Below are 27,768 nucleotides of genomic sequence, written 5' to 3'. Positions count from 1 at the left end.
CTCTCCTATTTTTCCATATGCATTTTATCTTTTGACCTCAGTCTTCCTGTCTTTCTCCTCTTTGCTGCTCTTTGTCTCGAAATTGTATTTTTTCCATCTTCCCTTACTCATGCCTTCCAGAGCAAAGTAAATGTTGCCTTGGAGTGAGAGACTGGAGTTCCAACCAGGTAACATAACTTTTCAGTGTGTACAATGAATGCCTTTTCATTGAAAAGAAACATTTTACCACTGTGGTATATAGAAATATTAATAAAAATGGAATGGAACAGTTAGCTAATTGTTTAAACTCTATATTTAATTCAAAACAGTGCAATCAAAACAGTGCAATCAAAACACAAAACTTTGAAATGAAAAAGCTGACTTTCTTTGGAAAAATATAATGTAATTTGGAATTTGATACTAGTACCTTTGTTCAAAAAATTTCAACAAAGATTAAAAAAGCATTAAAAAGATTATTGCATAAACATGCCAATTTCACCAAGTGAAAATTTTAAGTATTGTTTATTTATATTAGTACTTAATCTTCTTACTATTTCCTATTTTTTCCAGCCCGTGAGTCAATTTTCTCTCCCTTGCTGTACTGACTTGGAGCCAGATTTGAACTCTCAGAGTGCCTGAAAGCGTGACTCACAGACACTACAGTACAGAATATGGGCCAAGTTCAGTTCTGGCTCTTCTTACTCTACATTTCTGCCTTTATGTTCTATCATGTCATTGGTATTACAAGAGTTCAGCAGTTAACTGACTCGCTCATAATACTACTCGATGCCTTCAATGTTAAAAAAACTGCACCTTGTAGCTCAGACGTAGTGGATGGACATAGAGTAGCCTTTGTAGATTAGGCAGGTGACCTCTTGTGGTGAAGAGGCTGTGCGTTTGAAATGTCTGTTGGTCGTTCTTACTCCTGTTAAGGAAAAGCTTGCTGCTTCTAACACGGGAACCACCTTTTTGTCAACCTAACCAAATAGTTTTGTTGCCCAAACCTAACCAAAAAAGCAACTGACAACAAAGAAAATCATGGGAGGGCTGGAGCCTATCCCAGCGTTCATCGGGTGAGAAGCGGGATACACCCTGGACAGGCCACTAGTCCATCACAGGGCCACACAGAGACAAACGAGACAAACAACCACACACACGCTCACACTCACTCCTACAGACAATTTTAGAGACACCAATTAACCTAACATGCTTGTTTTTGGACAGTGGGAGGAAGCCGGAGTACCCGGAGAGAACCCACGCATACACTGGGAGAACATGCAAACTCCACACAGAAAGACCCCAGCCGGACTTCTTATTTATCCAATTGAAACTTTTCATACATGAATTCCTGCCAACGTTCAGATATCATGTCCGAACCTTGTCTTCAGTTACATTTTTATAACTGCGGGAGGTTGTCAGTCGGAAAGTTTACGCAATTTTAGAAAAAAAAACATTTCAGTTGAACTGTTTTGCTTTAAATCAGATTTTTTTAAAGTTAGAGTAACACACCCATCAAATGCATTAAGGAGTCAAATTACACCTTTATCTACACATTCAGTTGGGCATCAACTGGCCTTGGCACGCTGCACTGTACCACAGTTCCCGTCCTAGTTTCTGACCTGGAAGAAGAAGGCGATAATGACAATGAATAGCCACAAGGGATAGCGTGCATCCCATTTAAAAAAAGTAAAGCGTAGAGCATGAATGTATGTATGTAGTGCTGTAATTTCCTATTCGATGCTCGATATGGTACTGATTGTCCACCATATTAACTGTCAGGGCTTTTGGTCTGTGACGTAATAGGTCAACTGGAAAAAGCCCAATATTCACAGGCTAAGAGGGGAGGTGTCACCCTCTATCATTGTGTAGTCAGACATACAATCAATAAATCAATTCCCCTCCCAGACTTTTATACTGAGAGAAGGAGGTTAGTCCATTTAAATGGCCTCCTGAAGCTATGTATAACCATGGTTCAACTCAACTATGCATAAAACATACTGAGTGAGATGCATTTTCCCACCTGGAAATACTCAGCAGTGGCACCTGCATAGAGTGAACAAAAGGCAGGACATGATGCAGAAAACACAAGGGAAAAGACTTTGAATTCTAATTTGAATTTGAATCTATACAAGTATTTAGATATTTACTTTACTGACAAAGAAATATTAAGAAATATTTAAAGTGTCTGAAACAGGCATCATCAGCTGTGCACTTGCTCGCTGTTAATTCTCAGGGTGGTTACCTGCCCTTTCTATAGATGGACTCATTTGGACATTATCCAGATTTTATATGAGGCCGCTGTCAGTGAGAACTCCTCATAAAATGTCTTGCCCTACTGATGGAGATATTTTACCGACTCTTTGAATAATGTCTAGAAAATTTCAGATCTGCTGTGTATTTCTAATAGCTGCTTAGTACTTGATGTTTCCTGTTAGTGAGAGGTGATTACCGTCTACTGAGCTAATTAGGTCATCAAAAAGAGCCTGTAATATACATCTACAGTAGTGATAACAACTGATCACAGCCATCACCTTATGATCATGAAAGCAAAGGCCTTGTTTTTTTTTTATGGAAAGGTAGTCATGGTGAAGGGCATATCTGCAGTTTGCCTGCATTTTCTTTCATTTCTTTACATATGCTGTTTGTTGTCTTTGGGGTTGAGTCTGCGATAAGTCAACAAAGATTTTAAAGGTTTCCTCTCATCTAGGAAATAAACTAGATAACAGCTAGAAGCAGGATGGTGAGAAGAGGAAGAGTAGAATTCAGAGAAGGGCAGGAAAAAAGGACAGATGGGAAGGAAAGAGTCTGCTTCCTGAAATACTCGTCAATCGAGTTTTAACCCCTGAGGCTGAAGTTTGTGGCAAAATTATCTGTAATTTTGCTACTGATATGATGTTACAGCCATAGCAAAAAGAATAGCTGTGGACAATTAAAGCCTTCTTTTAAAAAATTGATAGGAAGTTTAATGTAGCGCAGTTTGATGTTTCACGGATGAAGCTGTCAGCTGTAAAGACCGCGCAGGGGAGAAAAAAATAGTATAGAGCCGTTTTCTTTTTTGGTTTCTGTGAACAAAACAAGAACGTAGCTTCGGTAAAAGCAGCCACACTGTTATGAAACCTCTTTGTGGATAACTTTTAAACACATCAATTAATAATTTTCTAACTGCAGCCACAAGCTGAATTCATCCAACTAAGTCAGGAAGTTAAAAAAGGAAATAATTGTTCAGATTAGATATGAGAAGAGATCATTTCTTTTTTTTTTGTGAAGATGCTCTAATCTGCTTTAATCACAGCTTTAATGCACCGGTTTGAGACTTTAATACCTGCACGCTATTGGTACACTCAACACAGCCTAAAATGAGGAGATCCCTCCCTATATCTTGTGTGTTTGTGTCTATTTGTGTGTTATTTCATTATGGTAAGGGGTATAATTTATTACGTGTCTGTCATCACATTTCCTGCCCAGCGTATGAAAAACACACTCAGAGGCAGATGCGATGGTGTTGTCTGCCTGTGGCAAGCGTGTTTCTCTCCCTTTCTGGATAGTTAGAGCTGAGATTGCCAATAAATAGTGGCCGGTGGCCTTCAGCATCACCAGCGGGGAGAGATTTGTGTCCTCATGCCTGATTGGCCCATGCCTGAGGAAGAGAACAAACCATCTCGTTAATCAGGGAACACTGTGGGGACACCGTGTGTGTTTTTCTTTGGCAATCACACTTGTTGTGGCACATTGTCAAACTCCTGTGTGTACATATTCGCATGTGTTTGTGAGGAAGAGAAACAGAAAAAGTGAGTGTTGCGTGTGTGTGTGTGTGTGCGCGCAACATTATGCCAGCTGATTGAGACGCCAGCAGTGCAGAGCTGAGCCGATGGATGACAGATGGGTGTTAAAGGCCGCAGGAGCAGTCATGATTTACGTTTACACATGTCTACGCACCAACTCTTGGCTGAAGAAGTTGTCATATTAAAATCCTACCTGTACTTACAGCCCTCCAAGCACCTATTTTCACCTGAAGGGCTGCCAAATAAAGTTCAGCTTGATGTCAAGTTTGAGTAGCGTCTCTTCTGTTTATAAGAATTTACAGATAATGTATTAAATTGTAGGTTTTTTTTTTTACAGTTTGGAACCTTTAGAAATACGTAAAACCAGAAAACATTTTGAAATAATAACTTTATTTTCTGTTTTACTTTATCTTCGTTATTTATATTTTTCGGTATTTGGATATTTGGCTGCAGAGGGGCTGGAACCCATCCCGGCTACCATCAGATGAGGACAGATTGCCAGTCCAGCACAGGACCAACACGGAGACAAATGACCACACACGCTCACATTCTCTCACCAGTTAACTCAACATGCATGTATTAGGACGGTGGAAGAAGCTGAAGTCCCGAGAGAGAATCTACAGCTGAACAAGGAGAACATGCAAACTCCACACAGGTGCCAGCTGAGATTCAAACCAAAAACTTTCTTGCTGTGAGGCGGCTGTGCTGATTACCACTCATTTTTTAATCCAGTTCTTGTGTCGTTTGGCACAGCGCAGCCTTTAGTCTGAGCCCATATTATTTCCTTAAGAATGGCTTCTTGACAGCCACACTTCCATGGAAACCATTTCTGATTAGGCTTTCATAAACATGTGATTGATCAACAGGGCCAGATGCATCTGGGTCTTTGCTGTATTTTTCTCTATGAAGGTCATCGCTTTCAGATGCTGTTCGTCTGCTGTAGCTTTTTTTTTTTTTTTAGGCCTGTCACTATTTTCTTTCTCCTCCACTTCACCAGTTTCCTCAAATTTTATAGGGACGCCCTGCACACAGTGAAGAGATATACCAAGTTTTCAGCTAATGGGTCTCTGGGAATCACCACGGTGGTGCAAAAATACAATTTGTCAAAAGTCTGTCAAACACTCCTACCTAAGAAATTAGTTTTTTGCAACAGGTGAATATATAATTAGATTCTTATCCAAATCTGTGTGATCTCGCTGGAAAAACACTACAGCATTGTTAGCCAATTGTCACACAAATCAAGCAGACATCAAGCACCAATACTGTGACTTCTCGTCTGTGGGGAAGATTCAAATATATGTGGCTTTGATTTATATTACACACATTTTTCTTTGTACAATCTTTGCGCAAACTCAACATCAGCGAATATTTCTTTCACTGTAAACAATAAGAGATTCGCTAAATGAACAGCAAACTCTGAAACTGGTTCATATACATCAACACTGAGTCATTTTAGCAGTTTTCTGTTTAATTTCTGATGCACAGCTAAAGATGCACAGCCATGTTGCTGCTATCACGCCAAAATTGGACAAAACGCTACAAAACTATCAGAGCCAGCAAAATAATAGTTGATCATGATCACTCATTGAGGTCTTTATATGATAACACCATTTTCTACAATAGATATGAACTGTGTTAAATTATATCAACTTGTTTGTCTTTCTTCTGTCAGCCGCCCCAACTCATTCCACTCCTTGTGTTTTCCCTTTCCTTCATCCAGCTCCATCATGCCTTCTGTCCTGGAGGTAGCCCCAGGGCTGGCAGGTGTGAGTCTGTGTGAGTGTGTGAGCTTGTATGCACATGTTTGTATCTGTGCCTCCCTGAGTTGGCAACAACCTCACCTCACAGCTAATGCACAATGAAAACAGACTCAGTTTGAAGATTATTGGATTAATTCAGCCCTACTGTGTCTACACTTAAGTTGGATTGTTCTCTCTTCATCCATTAATCATCAGTAAATAGTGGCCAGTGGCCTTCAGAATGATCATCAGGGAGAGATGGAGTTTCATTGGTCATTTGAATTGTGTTCACTTCCTATTAACTACTCCCTTCCTCTTGCAACACGCAGCAGTTTCCCCATCGCTGGTTAAAGGAGCTCATATCAGGTCACTTAAAGTGCTGAAAGAGTTGCATTTTTAAAACTGATATATAAGCTAATAATTACTCTTTATGTCATATAGACATATTATTGTTAGAATGTGAGGTGTCACCTTACCGTGGTGGGGGGGTTTGCGTGCCCCAATGAGTCTGGGAGCTATGTTGTCTGGGGCTTTAAGCCCCTGGTAGGGTCACCCATGGCAAACAGATTCTAGATGAGGGACCAGACAAAGAACAGCTCACAAAACCCCTATGATGAACACTATGTTTGGACACCGTGTTCCCTTGCCCGGACGCGGGTCACCGGGGCCTCCCCCTGGAGCCAGGCCCAGGGGTGGGGCCCGCCGGCGAGCGCCTGGTGGCCGGGTCTGTGCCCGTGGGGCTCGGTCGGGCACAGCCCGAAGAAATGACACGGATCCCCCTTCCGACAGGCTCACCACCCGTGGGAGGGGCCATGGGGGTCGGGTGCAGTGTGAGCTGGGCGGCAGCCGAAGGCGGGGACCTTGGCGGTCTGATCCTTGGCTACTGAAGCTGGCTCTTGGGACGTGGAACGTCACCTCTCTGCTGGGGAAGGAGCCTGAGCTGGTACGCGAGGCTGAGCGGTTCCGGCTAGATATAGTCGGACTCACCTCGACGCATGGCTTGGGCTCCGGAACCAGCCTCCTCGAGAGGGGTTGGACTCTCTTCCACTCTAGAGTTGCCCGCGGTGAGAGGCGTAGAGCAGGTGTGGGCATACTTATTGCCCCCCGGCTGTGCGCCTGTACATTGGGGTTCACCCCGGTAGACGAGAGGGTAGCCTCCCTCCGCCTTAGGGTGGGGGGACGGGTCCTGACAGTTGTTTGTGCCTATGCACCGAACGGCAGTTCAGAGTACCCACCCTTTTTGGAGTTCCTGGAGGAGGCACTGGAGAGTGCTCCTCCGGGAGACTCCCTCATCCTGCTGGGGGACTTTAATGCTCACGTGGGCAATGACAGTGAGACCTGGAGGGGCGTGATTGGGAGGAACGGCCCCCCCGATCTGAATCAGAGTGGTGTTTTGTTGTTGGACTTCTGTGCTCGTCACGGACTGTCCATAACGAACACCATGTTCAGGCATAAGGGTTTCCATATGTGCACTTGGCACAAGGACACCCTAGGCCGCAGCTCGATGATCGACTTTGTGGTTGTATCGTCAGACTTGCGGCCGTATGTCCTGGACACTCGGGTGAAGAGAGGGGCGGAGCTGTCAACTGATCACCACCTGGTGGTGAGTTGGCTCCGCTGGTGGGGGAGGAAGCCGGTCAGACCTGGCAGGCCCAAACGTATTGTGAGGGTCTGTTGGGAACGGCTGGCGGAATCCCCTGTAAGGAGGAGTTTCAACTCCCACCTCCGGCAGAGCTTCAGCCATGTCCCGGGGGAGGTGGGGGACATTGAGCCCGAATGGGCCATGTTCCGTGCCTCCATTGTTGAGGCGGCCGACCGGAGCTGTGGCCGTAAGGTGGTCGGTGCCTGTCGTGGCGGCAATCCCCGAACCCGCTGGTGGACACCAGTGGTGAGGGAAGCCGTCAAGCTGAAGAAGGAGTCCTATCGGGCTTTTTTGGCCAGTGGGACTCTGGAAGCAGCTGATGGGTACCGACAGGCCAAGCGGAACGCGGCCTCGGCGGTTGCTGAGGCAAAAACTCGGGCTTGGGAGGAGTTCGGGGAGGCCATGGAGAACGACTTCCGGACGGCCTCGAGGAGATTCTGGTCCACCATCTGGCGGCTCAGGGGGGGAAAGCGGTGCACCGTCAACACCGTGTATGGTGGGGGCGGGGCTCTGCTGACCTCAACTAGGGACGTCATGAGTCGGTGGGGGGAGTACTTCGAGGGCCTCCTCAATCCTACCGACACGCCTTCCGATGAGGAAGCAGAGTTGGGGAGCTCGGACGTGGGACCTCCCATCTCTGGGGCTGAGGTCGCCGAGGTGGTCAAAAAACTCCTCGGTGGCAAGGCCCCGGGGGTGGATGAGGTCCGTCCTGAGTTCCTCAAGGCTCTGGATGTTGTGGGGCTGTCTTGGTTGACACGCCTCTGCAGCATCGCGTGGACATCGGGGGCAGTGCCTCTGGACTGGCAGATCGGGGTGGTGGTCCCCCTCTTTAAAAAGGGGGACCGGAGGGTGTGTTCCAACTATAGGGGGATCACACTCCTCAGCCTCCCTGGTAAGGTCTTTTCGGGGGTACTGGAGAGGAGGATCCGACGGATAGTCGAATCTCGGATTCAGGAGGTGCAGTGTGGTTTTCGTCCTGGCCGTGGAACAGTAGACCAGCTCTATACCCTCCGCAGGATCCTGGAGGGAGCATGGGAGTTCGCCCAACCGGTCTACATGTGTTTTGTGGACTTGGAGAAGGCGTTCGACCGTGTCCCTCGGGGACTCTCGTGGGGGGTGCTCCGGGAGTATGGAGTGCCGGACTCCTTGATATGGGCTGTTCGGTCTCTGTATGACCGGTGTCAGAGTTTGGTCCGCATTGCCGGCAGTAAGTCGGACATGTTTCCTGTGAGGGTTGGACTCCGTCAGGGCTGCCCTCTGTCACCGATTCTGTTCATAATTTTTATGGACAGAATTTCTAGGCGCAGCCAGGGCGTTGAGGGGGTCCGGTTTGGCGACCTCAGAATCGGGTCTCTGCTTTTTGCGGACGATTTGGTTCTGTTGGCGTCCTCAGGCCGTGACCTTCAGCTCTCACTGGAGCGGTTTGCAGCCGAGTGTGAAGCGGCTGGGATGAGAATCAGCACCTCCAAATCCGAGACCATGGTCTTCGGCCGGAAAAGGGTGGAATGCTCTCTCCGGGTCGGGAATGAGATCCTTCCCCAAGTGGAGGAGTTCAAGTATCTCGGGGTCTTGTTCACGAGTGAGGGACGAATGGAGCAGGAGATTGACAGACGGATCGGTGCGGCGTCTGCAGTGATGCGGGCTCTGCACCGGCCCGTCGTGGTGAAGAAGGAGCTGAGCCAGAAGGCGAAGCTCTCGATTTACCGGTCAATCTATGTTGCTATCCTCACCTATGGTCACGAGCTGTGGGTAGTGACCGAAAGAACGAGATCGCGAATACAAGCGGCCGCAATGAGTTTCCTCCGCAGGGTGTCTGGGCTCTCCCTTAGAGATAGGGTGAGAAGCTCGGTCATCCGGGAGGGGCTCGGAGTAGAACCGCTGCTCCTCCGCATCGAGAGGAGTCAGATGAGGTGGCTCGGGCAACTAGTGAGAATGTCTCCTGGACGCCTCCCCGGTGAGGTGTTCCGGGCCCGTCCCACTGGGAGGAGGCCCCGGGGGAAGACCCAGGACACGTTGGAGAGACTATGTTTCTCGGCTGGCCTGGGAACGCCTCGGGGTCCCCCCAGAAGAGCTGGAGGAAGTGGCCGGGGACAGGGACGTCTGGGTCTCTTTGCTCAAGCTGCTGCCCCCGTGACCCGATCCCCGGACCAGCGGAAGATGATGGATGGATGGATGGATGGATGGATGGATGGATGTATAATAATATGTCTCCTTTGGCAGGCACACTTGTTTCCACTACCATTCATGAAGACATCGATCCTATTTCAAATGTTGCTACACATAACTCAGATAGGTTTCTGTCTGAGAACTCCAGATACTTTGTGTACCTCCTTTGCAGAGATGTAGAGCTTTCGCGTTTTCTTTCTGCAAGACATGTATTTCATCTGAAAGTTTTTATGGTCTCCCAGATCTTGTCTTGACTTCCACAGTTCCCTTTACTTCTTTTTCTAAAAAGACATAAAGAAAAATAAGAAGTGCCAGTTCAAAGCTTTGATATCTTTTTAAAGTCTTCCTCTGCTTTGTAGTTTCATTGGTTCTATTTTCAAAGTCCTGTAAACAGCCGTGTATATAAATCCATATTAGTATGCTGATTAATATCACTGTGGTGCTAGTGCTCCATAGTCTTCATATGAATCTGGTTGTGACTTTACTGGAACCAATGCAGAACAGATTCAAATATTTTTTATCTTCGCTCAGACTTTTCACAAATCCTACCTTAATCCTTGCTTGACACACAATAAAATCCAAAGCACTATTGGGGTTTCTCAATGTGGAAAGATTTTTTTTTTTTCCCATCTACATCCATCTATGCAGTCTCACATAGTGAGCAGCCCCCAGCAGGGTCAGAGTCAGGAAAGGAAAAAGTGATGTGCAGTATTCAAATGAATGAAATATTAATAGAGTCAGCCAATTAAAATAGGGGCAGGCGAAGTGTCCCATGAATTCAGAGCAGACATTAGCACAGCCTTAATAAGAGGATTTCTGTCTGGCGTAACCAGATATTGTAGGTAACAACAGGCAGGGCCAGAGAGACCTGGGGGAGAGACCCGGGAGTGGGTGGACAGCAGGTTGGGTGCTGAAGTCCCACCGTCTCCTTGAGTGATGAAGCAGAGCAGGGTCAGTTTGGATGGATCAGAAAAGATGGACAAAGGCAGGATAATGAAGCGCAAAGGGATAACTCTTTGTGTTTGTATATATGTTAGTGAGAGACTTGTGCCTTGTCTTTCAACTGCAGTGCAATGTTGAAGCTGAAACACTGATTACCTTGTCTTTGATTCTTAACTTCTCTCTTTCTCTGCACTGCTCCCTGTCTCGGCACAGTTTGTAGTCATTCATCAGGGAAATGAAAAGTGCGGATTTTCAAAGGTTGTTGGCCACAAAAAAAAAACGCATGCACGCACACAAATAACAAACAGATGTATAGATGTCAAACATAATATGATACATGACACCAAAGATATAACAATGTGGAGTCATACAAAAACATAACATGTCATCAAGGCCATTAGAATGCTGTAATCACTGTACACTCATTTTAGGTTGATTTACACTGATGAATGCTGCTGTGATTCACTGACTCAACATTACTAAAGGACACACAGCTCATTCTGTCGCACTCCTCTTTCTATCTGCAGCCTCTGTTTCTCTGCTTTTTCATTGCTAGCTCGTGCTATTTTTAGTAGGGGATGCAAAGTTCTCCATTACAAACCAATGGATACTGGTGTCAACCCTTGCTCTCCATCGCCCCAGCAAGTTTGTTTGTGTGCATGTGTATGCGTGTTGTGTCTAGTGCTTAGCAAGCTTAAACCAGATGCTTCACGCACGACTGGTACATGGCTAAACTGAGAAAAAGATCGTCTGTGTCGTCCGCACGTATATTTTTTAAGAATTTACAATCGTATGTGTCGCCTGTCCGTGCTTAATTATTTTCCATGTGTTTTTATGCATGATGGCTCATATTATCCATAGAGCCCTCCATCCACACCTTTTCTCCCTCACACGTGTCAATACACAAACACTGACACAAAGTGACAAAGGATTTATCGTCATATGTCAACCTTTAACATTCCTACTCCAGTGACGTAATGTCAGTAATTCCTTTGGAATGACTCACAGTGACAAATGCCCACATTGGGACCAGGTACACTTCCACATTCATGGACACGTACACATATACACACAAAAAGTGGTATTCACAGAGTAATCAGCACTGCAGCTATTATTAATGAGAAAGAATCAGGTCATTAATATTTAAGCAGTGTCACTGGGGCCACTACCATGAGAATATCTGTGATCTGTGTCTGTGTGTGTGTGTGTGTCCACATGCAGAAGAGGGACTATAAGCCTATTTCCTCAGGCAACGTAGTTAGACCCACTCCATTATAATAGGAAAGACTGAGATGGAGACACATTACTCCTTTAAACAGAGAGGAGGAGAAAGACAGAAACAGAAGAATCTGATCTTGCTTCCTGTCCTTAAGTTCCTGTCCTCTACTCTCCTCCCATCCCTATCAGTTGTTTCTGTTCTGTGGAGGATGAAGAGGCTCAAATAGGAAACAGCAGATATCTCATTACATCGCACTGTATAGGCCTGGGAGCTTCCTGTGCGTGTGTGTGTGTGCGCGCGTACACTGTCAGTGTGAACTCTTCTAAATGAACACTGTTGGGGATAGCGACTCTTTGCTCTGTGCCTAGTCCTCCATACCAGGCATGCTCTGATGACAAAGCGCACACACACACACACATTATGCACATATGCTTACACAAAAAGGGCACACACACATGCGTTTTTTCTCAAGCCCACAGGCTAACATTATGGGGTCTGAATTTGTCAGTGTGAATGGTTGATGAAATGACTTAAAAACTGTAAATAATGACATTAGCTTTTTTTTCTGTTTCATCTCCTCTCATATCCTTACAGCCTCTCTCTGTATCAAGGATTAGGAGGTATTACTTGCTCTACAGAGCGAGGAAAATAAAACAGTTCATACTGCCAGTTTCCAGTTTGGGAGAGCGCAGAAAATATCCCTTTATAATAACCTCTCTTTATTAAATCATGCAGGAGAACACACAGCGGTTGGGCAGGGCCTCTTTATCTCTGCCAACAGTTGGCCTCAGATAGCGCCAAGTTCTTTTCATTCAGTCATTAAAAAGATGAAGTTATTTAGCTTATGTTAAATTCTTTGTATGCAGAGGATTATTGCTAAAAATTGGATTAGGTTAGATATGTGTGTCATTACAACATAAAGGATGAAAGTTTATTATTAATCCATTTTTTAAACATACAAATTACTACAGTGGCTAAGAAAACTCACCTTTTGACCATCAATACAGCATAAAATAGCCATTTGCTTTGTAAATTAGTTTTATGTAGACTGTGTGTGCTGTAATCAGAGGATTTTTGTTCCATGTTTTGGTCAGCCATGAATCTATGCTAGTGCCCGTCACTCAATAACAACATTTTACTCAAACACCTTTGGTACTTCCTGGTTGGATTTAGGCAGTGACATTACTTCATGAGGGATAGAAAAGAATCATGATTAGGTCTACAGTACACTGTTTTTACAATGTGACCATCACGGATGCCATTTTGTTGGTTGTCTTGGTTACGCGTAATGGTAACACGTTAGTATAAAACGTTGTCACTTTCTGGTTGGCTTTTGAAAATAATGTTAGTTGGTTCGGGTCAGATAGGATCTATCGTTGGGGTTAAAAACATTCTTTCTACAATGAGACTGTACCTTCACAGAATCCGGTTTACCCTTCGCATGCAGTTAATCTCGTGGCCAGTAGAGGTCGCATATTCTCTAAATGTAATCATTTGCCATTTCTGCCTGCATGAACAAACACCAAAAACACTTTGGGGGGGGCGAACTCTTTTTAATGTCAGTTACCAGTAATTTTAACCTAGAAGTTTCTTATATGTATGATTACATTGTCTTCTATTTATATATTTGCTTATTTACATGAGACATCTTGAAGAAATTGGCCTTGAATTTTAATGAATTATTAGACGGCTTCCAGCGATTTCTTCCATGTAATGCCAGAGTTAGGGATGTTATTACCTGATTAGTATTTAACAGCTCAAAACTTTTTTTGTCAAAAGGACCTATTCAGTGTAGATCTAACTCCACATTTTTTCATCTAGTCATTCGGGTGGCACAGTCACTTGGCGACGCTTTGTTGGTGCCACCTAATGTTTGGGAACCAGCGAGCTCTGCAGAAACTGAGCATGGCTTTGGCTCTGGAAATGTGGATGTGGAATAACTCCTACCGCCTCACAAGTTCAGCCCAGTAGATACAATAAGTAAAGTGCACTTTCAGCCATATTTAGCAGAGGTCAACATGTTAATATGTGACCACCCAGAACAGGTTGTGCAAAGGGGGGGCACAGACGTAAATGATACATCAGTCATATTAAAGTGATGCAGCCACAAGCTCAGTCACTTTTAATTAATATTACTTAAATGCTGAAGGAGAAGCAATAACTTGTTGGCAAGTTTAAAAAGTTTGCCATGGTCACATTCAGAGCCCTGATGGTTGTTCCCTTATTGGCCATCTGCCTGTGTTTACAGTGATTTGATTACCTGGGAGCTTCATTAGGATAGAGAGACAGGGGAGGCCGTGCTGGTAGCTCCCCTATCCTCCCTGCAGAGTGTAGAGTTACCTTTGCACGGAAGAAGCTTCATTGATTAGCCATATGCCTGGGAGGGTGAAGGGGCTGTAGCTTCACCCTGTGCCATCACGACCACCTCTGGGGAACTGAGAACTGGGGAATCTGGATGTGGATAGATATCCTGTGTATGGGATAGAGTCTCCTTTCCCCCAGTGCATCTTTGCATTAAGGTCTTATCTACACTGGTTTCCAACAAAGCTATGATAACCTCGGTCTTAATATGGGAAGCCTCAGTGAGGATTTTCCAGTAAAGAAGGAAACTGCATGTCAATCAACAGAATGCATAGAGACAGATCGATGAATGGGTTCATACTCAAACACATGCTGTTCTGACTCTTGCCAGAGGACTTAGGGCATGGGCATGTTGCCGTGTTTTAGTCAGCATGTTTGAAAGTTTCTTCATGGGTTGACTTTAAATTTGTTTTTGTCCAGTTTTTTTTTTTTCCAAGCTTCTGCTACACAGACTTTACTTCAGTGGCCAAGTGTTTAACAGACACTCGCAGAGTTCTGTCCAGTGTGTCAGAACTGGGCTTGAAAGGAGGACTCAGATGCAGATAATCCAATTAGATAGAGTTTTTTTACATAATTCCAACCACAATGCGATGTGATTAAAATAATCAGCTATGAAACTATAATTCTATATATGATATAACACCTAATAAACAAAAGAGGGAAAAAAAAAAACAACTCACTCAGCTATGAGGAGGGCAATTAACTAAGAACTATAAACCAAAAATCACTCCATATGGAGGAAAAACAACTTCGTACTTGAAACAACAAATAAATAACTAAATGCACTCCTAAAAATCCAGAGGCTGTACAAAATCTGGAAATGTTATCTATAACGCTTACTCCTAAAGGAGGCTATCAAACATGGCTATGAAAACTTAAACTGGATTACAAAATTTACAAACAAAAAACCACTCACAAGGAGGCAAGGAATCGAGGCTTGGTAATGGAACGAGCAAGGCAAGATATTCTGTGACTGGCAGGCTTGGGTGATCGACAAAACGAAACACTCAGGCACAAGACAAAGGGAGACGCAGTAGACACATGAGGGCAATGGGAAACAGGTGGACACAATCAGGAATTAGGGAAGACACTCAGCAACAGGTGACACATGAGGAAGGGCAAGTGGCCTGAAACAAGAGGAGAGTTACTTTTCAAAATAAAACGGGAAATGACAAAACATGGAGACAAGACAAAAAACCCAACTTGACCTCACCATGTGACACAGTGGAACTTATGTACATGACTATATCACAGTCCCGTCAGCAACAGCTTATGTTAAAAAGCGCTAAATGATTCAGATTTTATTGTGTTTTATCAACTTACCCTGCCGCGCTGCTCTGTGATTGGAGCTGGTTTTGTAAGAAAGATTAATGGTTCTTTTAATTGTCTCTAATTTATATCTGCTCTGAAAGACTTTGTTATGAAACACCGCCAATTTAGCAACACTGATACACTGTAGTGCCTTATTAATTCTCTCCCGTCTGGCTCGAGCTCTGTGCTACTGAACAGAACTCTGTGTGTTTATGAGCTGTCTAGGCAGTAACATTTCTTGCTGCGAGAGGAGTTCTGTTCATAAATGCCAAAACACTTTTATTTTTATTCACTTTCTTCTTTCCAAGTTTGTTGTGTGCTCAAGAGCTCCATGTGCTTCCCAGCATAATCTCTGCTACTCTGTTTAGGTTGCTTGGTTAGAGAAGGTATATAACTATTTTACAGCCTGGTAAATGTGTTTTATTATAATCATTTATGATGAGATCATATTGGATGATTAATCCTAATTCAGCTGCCCCATGGCAGGCATGTGGGTTTGACTCTTCTGGAGAGAACATTTGCATACATATTGTCTCACACCTTTGGATAGAGTCTCTCTCCCTCTCACCCACACACACCTTTAATAAAGCATTTTCAGCGGCATATTTAATGATTAAGAGAGAAAACTCGAAGCCAGTGTGAGAGTGCAGCCCTCTTCCGAGACCAGAAAGAGATCCAAATCAGTACAAGAATTGAATGGGTTCTCCCCTTCTCCAATCTCCAACTGTCCAGTAAGTTTAATTCAATTCGGCCAGTTATTTTTCCAGTAGTCTTGCTGAAAAACAGACTAATTGAGCTGAAAATATTGATTTGTCTCCGCTTTGATTCGTGGAGTAATTAAGGAAACAGGAAAGAACAGGAATGCAAACAGAAGATGAACTAGAACAAACACTTTGGAGTGGTTGCCAGTCAGCAGGTGTAATGACACCGATTTTTATGGAAGCCATTCCAACAGTTGAGCGGCTGTATTAGTCTTGGTTTACTGTGGCATTTTGACTCACTTGCTGGTCCACTTGTGATTGTCTTCTATAAATCATGTTAGTCTCATTGTGAAAATTTATTCAATTTCTTCTGACAAACTGATGATAAATAAGGAGGCAACACACGTTTGACACTTCTGTTTAAGCGCCGTGTTGCTGTTTGGAGCATTAACACCAAGGCTCTACAATGTGCACTTAGTCCAAGTGTATTTTCGCATAATATGAGTCCTGATTTTCCCAAGTGTTAATACTGTTAAGCTGTCGGTAGCTTGTTTTAGAAAACTTTTATAGAGCAGCTTATTTCACAAGCTGCAAATGGTGCCAAATGATGCAAATTAAGGAAATTAATAGTCTGCCCTTTCACGTAGAGTTAGAAGATGATGAGCGAATTGTGTAAAGTACATAAATACTTTACACAACAACATAAATATCTCTATTTAAAGAAAGGATTTCAAATCCTGGAAAAAGTCCCTTTGCAACGGTTAAAAACAACCGGTGCTCATTAAGGCATTTTTATCTGTTAAATATCTGCCTCACCCTGAAGACAGTAATGTAACATATTTTAAACAATAATTTTCTTTGTATAATGATGCTGATAGAATGTATCAAATGTATGGACCTTGGGTAACCCAAGTTTTCATATTTTTCCTGCCATCTTGAGAACTTGGTATCTGCCAACCGTGCTCTGGTTAACAGCTTGTACAGCCAAACGAATCCTCTCGTTGGCTAATTGGAACCCAATTCCAAACTCCTCCCTTTCGTAATGTTTTCTTCTTCGTACCTCATTGTTTTTCTTTTTTCATTACTTTTCCAGTCTCTCCTCAACTTTTATCTCTCCTCTGCCCCCATCCCCTCCGATCCTTCGCCCCGAACAGCCTCCTCCACTCCCTCCCTTCTGAAAGTGCTCAGGGTGACAGATGTTAGGCTGGCTGGCCTGTCATAATAACTGTGGAGCTGTGTGTCTCAGGTGGTGGCTGTTCTTTGAGCACTCCACAGCCAGGACAGGATAAGACAGGACACTGCCTGAAGCCATGGGTGAGGGAGGGAGAAATGAGGGTCGGAGCAGGGAGGGCAGGGACAAGGAGTGAAAACAGGAGTTTTATTTTTGGTTGATTCCATAATACCCTTTACGTAAGATCTCAAGACATACAGTCGGGACATCTCAGTGAACAACATTAATTGTCAGCCCACTCCAAGCCTGATGAATGCAATTTATAAAATGCAAAAAGGTAGGGGTGACAAGTACTGATTGTTATTATTGGGTTATTATTGATAGGTAATCACCAGGGGAAACACAACTAACGATGGCTCAAAGGAAAGCAATAGCATTCTCGTCACTGTTGGCCAGGAGATTGATCTTATTTAACTGGATAAAGGCAGCACCGCCAACTCACAAACGATGGGTAGAGGAGGTGATGGCACACCTTAAATTAGAACATCTTAGATTTACTTTACTGGGCAATACTAAGAGATACTCTAAGATCTGGCAGCCTTTTATTTCTTACTTTGAACATGAGTTTTCATCTGCTCAAACATAAGTGGCAGCTTCTGAACCCCCCCCCCCTTTATTTTTTGTTTTTGTTTTTATGTTTGAATGAATATCACTATTGTTATTACTGTTGTCATTTTTACCATTTTTATTTACCTATTTATTTTTAACCCGAGAGTGTCTGGACCACACGGGTGGTGGCTATGTCTGTCGTCTAGTAGTAGTAGGATCTGTCTTGTTACTGTTTTGTCTGTAGTTTAGACCTGTGTTTGTGGTATATATTTTGAATCCTACTATTTTGTCTTGTTTGGGATGTTTGATGTTTGTGATATGAAAATCAATAAAAACACTTTGATTATTATTATTATTGATAGGTAATCGATTCGTACTATTTTCCACAGTATTGATTTCAGACTCAGCACTGCTTAGCCAGCTCTAAAGTAGCAACAGAACGACAACGTCAATGACTTGAGTAAATAGTTCACTGACATTTTTCAAATGAATGCTCGTAGCTTGTGTCACATGAAAATCGGTTTCCTTTTTTTTTAAGTTTTGTATTTACAGGAAATTGGATGGCCACCAAGTGACAATTTTTTTTTTTTTTAAAGTTTATCCATATCAATAAACCAAAAAACTAAATAAAGAAAATGAAACAGCTGAAATGAAAGCCAAAAGCATCAAAATTCTTAGCAAGAACATAATCGTTAGACTTGCTCGGACATGATGATGAACAGTTTCAATACAGGGATTAAGATAAGAAAAATAAACAACTGAGACATCATTATGTTTCCTGCAAAATCTTCTGATTAAAGCTTGTTTCACATAATCATAATGTTCAGGAGACAGGGTAAATATAGCAGAAGATGACTGATAGATGATAGAGGATAAGGTGACAGGAGAGGTTGCAGGGTTGGGAAGAGATGTGGCAAGAGGGCCACAAACCCTTCAACCCAGCAGAAGCCTGTCTCTGCTGAGATTTATTGCTCCTCTGTAAGCTGGACCTTGTGTCTCACTGTCAGCCTTTCTGTCTTTACCTCCTCCTGGATGCACACACACTGTTTCCCAGAACGACTATTCTAAACTGCACACGTTTTCCAACAGCAGGCACGCAGACAGCAAAGCATAAAGGGGACATATTATGAAGATAAAAAGCACTTTCAGTCCCCAAAAATTTGATAAATAAAAAAAAATAAAGAAATAAAAATTTTTTTAAAAGAAAAACACAGCCTTGTCACTTCGTTGGTTTGTTTTTAAACTAGCCCATAAAAGCAGCAGTTAAGAACATCAGTTGCTAAAAATTTAAAGAGGAATCATGTGACATTGAAGCTCGAGGTTTGTGGCGCCAATGTGTTGCAGAGACAAATTTTAGCTACCTGCAAGGCAGCACCTGCATTACGTCTGCTTTCCTGTCAGTGGTGCAGTATTTTAACAACCTTGGCCAGTACAACACATGAACTGCGATGAGATTGGTAAGAGTGATCAGTACCAACTGTCCGTGGCCAAACAGCAGACTAGAGGGAAATGTAGTTGTTTGGGAATAAAATTGGCAGCCGAGTTATTTTCTATCTTTATAGTAAGGGGACACGTGAGCTCAGTTTGCTGTTTGGTAAAGAAAAGAGCTAGAAAGCCATCGTTTTAAAGAGCATGTATTTGACAATTCGGGAAATTGTGTCAAATTGTGAAAAAAAAAAAGCATTGAATATACTGTCATTTCAGACATTGAGAAGAGATGTGGATGCTCGGGCTGACTCACCAAAATTCAAGTTCGAACTAATCTGAAATCAATGGAATATTCTTCGAACTTATTCAAGTACATAGGAGTCAATCATCAAGAGCCCATAAGTCTGAACTACATTGAGCTCTGACTGTTGCATAATCTTACGTAGGCAGTGATAACATCTTAATTCTATCCCGTGTAATGTTGTACAGCAGTATATTGTGGCTTCACTGCCATCAAAAGCTACCGAAACCCTTCTCCCTTAACCCTATAGATGGGCTGAATATCTTTGCATATTAATCAAGCTATCTTGTCGCTGCCCCCACTGCATCACATGGGTGGCAAGCTAGCGGATGAGTTAGCATATTTGTTCGTAACGAAACCAGCTGCTTTGCACAAAAGTCAACAACTGACCTTACCTTTACTCATTACTATACCTTTTACCGTAAAATTAAAAACACTTCCAAACACCACTTGTCAGATTATTTGGTGTTGTGATAGTCCTCTTAGGGCGACTTTGCTCATTAGTTTCCTCCATTTTTGTTGCAATGTAGCAAAGTTAACATTAGCTTGTTTCACTGAGTGGTTACCAGGGCGTGGCTTACGTCTAGCTGATGCTAGAGCGCCCTCTGCTGGATCCCAAAGCAAACTACTTCTAACAGTCTAATGGATCCATCTTTTTACGTCCTACGGTCCATGGCACTAAGGACTTTTGAATGCAAACAGATTACTAATTATCAAAGTTTCCCCACTTTTGAGTGGATCTTGAACTTTAAAGATAACACTGACAGCCCTAATAGCGCCCAAATACTGTCATCTACATACTGGTGTTTTTAATTGTTGATCTCTGCTGCCCTGTAATGTATAGAGATGTTCTCCACCTCCTTCATTTTATAAGAGACCTTTATAAATGTCCTGAGACTGATAAAGACAGACACCAAGGCGGACAGGCCAGTTTCAGACTGCGAGACCTGCATTAAGCCCTATATCAGCCTGGCTTTACCATCTTATTGAACAATAAGGCTCTCCAGTTTACACTGAGCTCCACAGATCCAACCACAGAGTGAGGAGAAAGAGTTTGAGGACATGACTGATCTCTTCCAGCAATATTTTCTCCGTGGATGGCAATGATTGGATTACGGCATTTTGAAATGTGTTTGCAGCGCTCACGTAGGCCGTTCATCTTTGTCGTAATTAGCTGCATTCATGCAGCTTGGGTGAAATATTTTCATTCAGGCTCACTCATGCCTTTGAGTTTACTCAGTTTTTTAAAGCTCAATAGAGTTTATTCAATTTGGAGGCACTGCTTTATGAATGTGTAGGTAATTGCATACATTACAGACGTTATGAAGGAATAGTTCGGCTTGACTAATGAAACTACAGTACAGCGGGTCACAGGGGAATCAGTGTGCACCACATCACATCCCAAGCAGCCAGCAGGTCTGTGTGCTTCTGACAGACAGACAGTTACGTAAGAAGGGAAAGCTAAAGGTTGCCTTGTCTCCTGAACCATTAGAAATCCACACAGACACACCAAGTGCAGTGCAGCTAGGTGGCCCGCTCACCTGCTGATTATAGAAGCTACTTCATGCAATAATAAAAATGGTCCTCTACTGAACTTCAGGGAGCTCAGATGAAATGCAACAGTCTCAGTATTACTGATACTTGGATGTGGAAATCACAACCAAAGCTCGACCACTCAAAATGTCTAATCAGCATTATGGAAATTCCCAGGTGAAAATAAACAGGTCTAACCTAAAGCGGTTATTGATAAATAGGCCAAGTTCGGTGCTTGATGTATGAATAATTATTATGGTCTTTAGGGAGCTGTCCATGTAAAATTAGATTTCTGATTGCCAACCTAAATAATTAACAACCATGTTATTATGGGGACCGTAGTTCACTATGTGATCCACAATCTGTAACCTTTACAGCTGTCATATGGCAGCTTAGAAATAATGAGCATTCATTATAGGGACATTGTGTTGGACAGCATGGCATGTTGCTAACTGCCCGGATGCTAGCGGCACCATTAACAACCCACTGTCCAAGCTTCTCATCACCTTGACAACCCATAAAGCTGTCACTGAGGAGACAAATTGTTCAGCTGTGTGACAGAGACATGTGTGAGCAGATGAGTGTGCGTGTGTCTATCTGCTCCTGAAGTACAGCCTTGATTTCAGGCAATGGCTAATGAGTTGACCATTTTCTCTCTCTCTTACAAATTGGCAATGAAAAATAAACATAGAGAGAAATATAAGTGGACAAAGTATGTGTGCGAGTTACATGAGTTTGTCTGTCGAGCAAATAATCCATCTAGGCGCTATTCATTTCCAGGACTTGTAATACAAAATAAATTAGAATGTTTTAAGATACTTAGTCTTGTGTAGATTAGCAGCTTTATTTTCTGCGACTGGGTTTGCTATAAAGTCAACTGTGTGATCAGACTAATGGGTAAAGGCTGTGGAAAGCTTCAACTTGATGTGTTGTCCAACCATATAGGAAGTTAGCTTTTCTGGACAAACACACTTAGAAAGTACTTTTCACTCATGGGATACATATTGTCAGAGGCAACATCTATCAATCAGTCATTTAGATGTAGGTCACAGTCGGCTTGTTTCACTCATACACACAACATTGACCGGGGCATGGCACACATGGGACATATGCCATTTGTGCGAGTTTGCTCTGAGCATAAAGTGAAATATAGTCCCTGGGGTTTTTGTTTTTTTTCCTGCTATCACATACCATATCACTAACAAATCCTAAAATCATACCAAGTACACGATGGTTGACAAACATTCCAGTTTATAACATCGCTTTTGTGAGAAAGCGATATTATCGATCTCACTATTTAAGCTTGTTGTTATCTTTCACTTCACCTGAGTGCAGTGCCTCGACTCTCCCTTTTAGCCTGGAGGATGCACTGTCCATGATTTCTTAAAACCGTTCTGCCCAAAGAACAGTTTTCCACTTTGCCTCAATTCTTTTTAAATGAGCCTTGGTTGAGAGAAGATGATGGTATTTCTGGATCATGTTCAATTATGGCTTCTTCTTTGAATGGTGAAACTTCCACCTGCATTTGTGGATGACACAGTGAACTCATGTACACATACAATGTTTTCTGAAAGCGTTCCTGAGCCCATGCAGTGGTCCACCACAGAATCATGCATGTTTTTAATGAAGTGCCACCTGTGGGCCTAAAGATCACAGGTATCTACTACTGATTTTGGGCCATGTCCTGTATGCACAGAGATGTGTCAAGACTCTCTAAATCCTCTGATGACATTATGTAAAGATAATGCAATATCCAAAGGCTTCACAATTAACCACTATTCATTAGGTGCTGTGTTACAGATACTAGGCAGTTTGTTATATTGGGGGTCGATGACATACATATAGCATGCTGGGGGACCAACGTAGGTCAGAGCCGACCATCCTAAGTGCAGATCAGAGTGATGTGCGAAATTGTCACTTTAAACCAAGGCCACTGCTTGGTAGTAAAGTGTTGCTTGACCTGAATTATTATGACCATTCTGCTTCCCTCTTGTTAGCCTATCCTTATTCTCTCAAACCCCATCCTTCCCTCTCCTAGTGTTCAGCCAGCTACCAGACATTCTTGACATTTTGCAAAGGTTGAAAGACAAAGAACCTTTGTCTCCTAATAAGGCCACACTCCATACTGCACCTGAATGAAATCACGGGGCGAGCAAAAGCAGCTTTTGTGAGAAGGTGTGGATATGGGGGGAGATGTTTGTGCGCGATGGGCAGGAGGATTTGGGGAAACAGATAGGAGTGGGATAATATATTGAGAATGAGTGGGTAGGAAAGAGATGAAATGATGAGGGAGGAGGTTTTAGACTGAAAATGATATCCCAAGGAGAAAGACAAGTTTAAGATTGTTATGATCAGTTCCCCATATATTTATATATATATATATATGCTGACAGTGATATCAGTTTGATATTAGAGCCTATTGTAAGTTATTGCTATGATAAACAAAGCAGTGCACCCTCCTGCTTCACCCTCAGTTACACAGACAGACTCGGATGCTCTTGAAGACAGCAATATTCGCCATCACTGCAGGAGCTTGGAGCGGAACTCACAACACCCAAGGTCCTTCTGGTCTCCTCTCATCTCACTCTCTCATCTATCACACCCATCAGCTCTACCTCTCACCTCCCTCAATCTCTCCTGCTCCTCGTTCCTGCTCAGTGTTTACCGAGAAACCTGCTACAAAACAGCTGAAGCAAGAGAAAAATAGTGCCCTGGAATGTATAAGCAAGGACAGAGGAGCAATGAAATGGAAAGGTTAAAACGACGGACCTGGCCAAACACTTTACCCTTTGCTTTAGTCTGTTGTTAATCAGCACTCTGCTTGATTTGCTTCAAGTCATCTCTATCTTCCTGCTTCGGTGTTTTCAAGGGACTAAGTTGAGAAGTCAAAGGAACACACTGCTGTTTTTGCTGTTTTTTTTCTTTGTTTTGTCTCAACATTACATAAGCAAAAGGTAAAAATATCTGGACCTGTCTTTAGAGGCAGATGGGGTGGTTATGACATCAGGCTCGTTAAAGGTAGCTATTACTAGGAAAGGCTATGGGTTGCTGTGAAGTGCACTGCCTGAAATACAGATTCCTCTACTAACAAGGAAAAGAAACATTCAGTGTCTGCAATGTGCTGTGAAACAAAGTAGCCTATGTGCTGAAAAAACTTAAATCTCTTCTTTCTCTGCATTATTGTCTCTCTTTACCCCCGCCTCCTGTTTTCCTGTTTCTGTGCTGGTATTCTGTCACTCACTGGGATGTGGGCAGATATGAGATAATAGTCAGACTTTCACATTAATTCTGCTTGCGACTCAGGAGCCAACGTTAACCACGTGTTTGTTGTTTTACCCATGAGCCCGTTGTCTTGGAAACGTTGCATAAGAAGGGAGTGGGAAAGCAGGATGCCCCTTGCTGATTGGGAGACAAGGTGGCAGATCTGTCTTTCTCTCCCCTTGTCTTCCACGAATCTTCCTCTTGCATTTTCTCCTTTTCCCCACTCTCAGCACTGGCTCCAATTGCATGTGTCAAAACACCAGAGCTCCAAACGTCCCCTCATGCCACGTGTTGAATCAAATCAACATGCAAGCACCTCCAAGTAAAGCTCCACAGTCAAAAACAGCACGGTTTCCTGGCCCTGCTCCCAAACTTCAACTAAATTGAACCCCCTGTTGAAGCAGTGATTTATAGCTCAATCGGAAATGTTTGTCCACAGAGGGCTCACACACGAACACCTGCAAACACACTCATACAGCACCCTTTAAGCCCGGTTTGTGTGTCATCTTTGGCTGTGGGAAGAATTAAAATCAGTTTGTATTGTGCTGCATTGAATCCACTTGGACTACATCTTCAAGACTGCATGACGTGGCCCTCCACGGCTTCTGTGTGAGCATGGCCGATAGAGGGATGGCCCTGGCTCTGGATTCAAGACAATTTATCTTCTGTATTTTTACTGCCTCCAGCTCATTGCTTCATTTGACATGGAGACACAACACAATCTTACACATTCAAATCTAAATGCAACAGCCAGGACTGTAGTTCATCCAAGATTGTCAAAAAAACAAACACGAAACACTGATAAGTTATCTGAACAAATCGGCCGCTGCAGTAGGATTAATGTTTTCAGAAATAATAACCTCAAATTGAGTTTCTTGTGTAATCCGCATTTTTCAAGCATAAAGCAAGCCAAGAAAAGAGCAGGGTGGGCAGCCCCTGTGTGAAAAAGCTGTCTTAATCCATGTGTTTAGCAAGCACCATCTGTTCCTTTTATTCAGATGGGAGAAGAAATATTTGGTTGATTAGGAGAGGATCTGTGAAGGATAGCCGCACCGTTACCAACGGTTACAAGGAACACACATGCTTGATTCTGTCAACTGGTGTCTTGGAAAGCAGACAGAAGAGACACAGACATCAACATGCAAGTTCTCAACTAAGTTACATGTGCAGAGAGAGGCATGCTGTTACAGACAAGAAATGGCTGCTAGCAGCACAGTGGATAAAAATGTCTATATTCTGGAAATAGTAAGGCTTTACATGCTTATCATTGCTTATCGCAATTATTCTGCAGGTCAGATATTGTAGGGAGCTAAACTGAAAAGGCGCTTAACTTTGTTAACAACACAGGCAAGCAGGCATGCTGTTGTCATAAGCAAGCATCCTATATTACAGATATATATGTCACTATAGCGTCATTGGGTTTGTTTACACGCCATATTCTGTAAACAAATAAGGATCCTGGTTGCACTAAGAAGTCGGTTTTATTCAGGGATACGAACTGCTAAGCTTCCATTACTACTCCTCACAAGAAAATAGCAAACATGTCTGTCATTTGCAATTAGGAAAAAAACGAAAAACAATTGAATCTATGAATCGAGAAAATGAGACACAGATGAATGTATTTGGAAGCATTAGTAACTGGTTTACTTTAATAAATGGACTGAGTGGTTGGATTTTGCAGCGGATCAGATTTCACCGACTTGTTAATCATTAGATCTTACTGTCAGCCACTACCAAAAACTGTTCATGATATTTTGAGGATTTGTAACTTTTAAACTCTCACAAAGGGCATCCAAGTGGATTGCAATGTGCATGAATCTTGAATGCGCATCAAGGTCAGTTATCCAGTCCAACAAACAGATCTTTGTTCTTTCTCTCGTTCCTTGGCAGTATGATTGAATTTATTGCTGTGAGGTACCTTGTTCCTCTCCTTGATCCTCTCCCCTTACCATTTTGACAAACTGTTTAGTAGCTAAAGCGAATGAAGTGACAACATCAGCAAGAATGGGTAACAAGATAACTTTCCTTATAAGATAGAACTTCCATCTCAACATGCAGCATGACGAGAAGTTCCTCAACATTTTCCATTGTACAACTAAACTCATTTAGCTTTTTGTTGGCATTCTCATTCTCTGTTGGTACACAATGAAAATAAATTGTAACAATGCAAGGAAATGTGGGTAATGTGGACATCAGTTTCTTGACCACTTTGACACAATTGTAAAATTTGAAAAAATGTTTTTGGTAAATTAAAAGGGGGGTTAAAGTTTAGTTTTTCTTTGTATTCTGAGGACCTCCCATTGATGATATTTGCAAACGTTTTCCAGTTTAACTGCATCGTATCATTTTTGTCTCATTTAATGTGTCAATTGCAAAACGTGTGTGTTTGTGCTTTCTGTCTCCAGGTGCAGATCTCGGTGGCCTGATGGACCTGGAGTCTCTGTACCGAGGTGTGGAGCAGAGCATCAACCACACACGAGCAGGACGAGCGCGCAGACAGAGCCTAGACAGAGCCTACAACATTGAGGTGCTGCTGGGCGTCGATGACTCTGTGGTCCAGTTTCACGGGAAGGAGCACGTGCAAAAGTACCTGCTCACACTCATGAACATCGTAAGTGTCTATGGCCCTCACAGATGTAAGCACAAACAGACACATGGGCAGAAAGGTGCTAAAATATATGTCAAACGAAGTTGGACATTTGCCAGCCTTTTAGGTTACTGTGAATTCATGTTAATGCAAACACATCATACAGAGGTTCCCATAGGCCTGAAAATATGATTACATGAGGAAAGTCTTCAATTTGAGTTGAATGGAAAGTCACAGAGAGGTCAAAGAAAGAGGGTAACACACACATACACACACACACTCCAAGTGAATGAGGATTCAATTCCCTTCCTACATAGCCTCATCCAGCAATCAGCCCCTGGTAATCCTTTTTCTCTATCTGAATTTGATGAGATTTCATTTGTGTATAAGCGTGTGTGTGTGTGTGTGTGTAAAGTGAGCCCTCTGTGGTTAAGGGGCTCCTACATATCAATTCATCAGGCTTTGTGTCATGTCATCATTCATTGTGAGTATGTGTGTGCATGTGTGCGTGTGAGAGAAAGATGCAGAAACAGCAGCTACTATGCTCCTGGCCACAGCAACACTTTGCACTCACACTCCCAGGTGTTGTTACAGGTGTATGTTTGTGTATGTATGTGCATGAGCTTGTGTGTCTTGCTGTGGCACGGCAGACTTTAATCTTTGCAAATTAAAGTTGGCGGTGAGAGGGGGGGGGGGGGTTTATGCATTCGTAAGTGTGTGCGCTTCTGTTTGCTTTTGCTTGTATTGCGACCCACTGCGCAAGGAACAAACCTCCGACTGTTCAGCAGGTGCAAGCGTAGAGCAGCAAATCCTACCACACCTCTTTGTCTCAGTTCAGCGCTCAAGAAAGAACAAGCGCAGCTGCGCTCCCTGCCTCCCCTTTTAGAAATTTGTTAGACAATATAGGCGAAGGGAATAAGCATCCCTGTCGCAGCCCTCCTTTAATCTGAGGGGAAGCGATGGAGAGAAAGAGGGAGAAGGAGTATTTTAAACAGCACATTCGGAATAAATTACTGACAGCCTGATAAACAGAAAT

General features: G+C 43.0%; 1 protein-coding gene across 2 annotated transcripts in view; it reads left to right on the top strand.

Moving 5' to 3' along the window:
- The window catches only part of LOC142397698 (A disintegrin and metalloproteinase with thrombospondin motifs 2-like), a 132,777-nt gene that overhangs the window by 69,524 nt on the left and 35,485 nt on the right, over positions 1–27,768 (top strand). For both annotated transcript variants that reach the window (XM_075481261.1, XM_075481260.1), the window contains exon 4: positions 26,551–26,756. In XM_075481261.1, the coding sequence (XP_075337376.1) occupies positions 26,551–26,756 (206 nt within the window). The remainder of the gene's footprint in view (positions 1–26,550; positions 26,757–27,768) is intronic.

Source organism: Odontesthes bonariensis, chromosome 13, assembly GCF_027942865.1.
Source record: "Odontesthes bonariensis isolate fOdoBon6 chromosome 13, fOdoBon6.hap1, whole genome shotgun sequence".
In the NCBI taxonomy this organism is placed as follows: Eukaryota; Metazoa; Chordata; class Actinopteri; order Atheriniformes; family Atherinopsidae; genus Odontesthes; species Odontesthes bonariensis.
The sequence above is the reverse complement of the archived record's forward strand: the minus strand, read 5'-3'. Positions and strand labels throughout refer to the sequence as shown.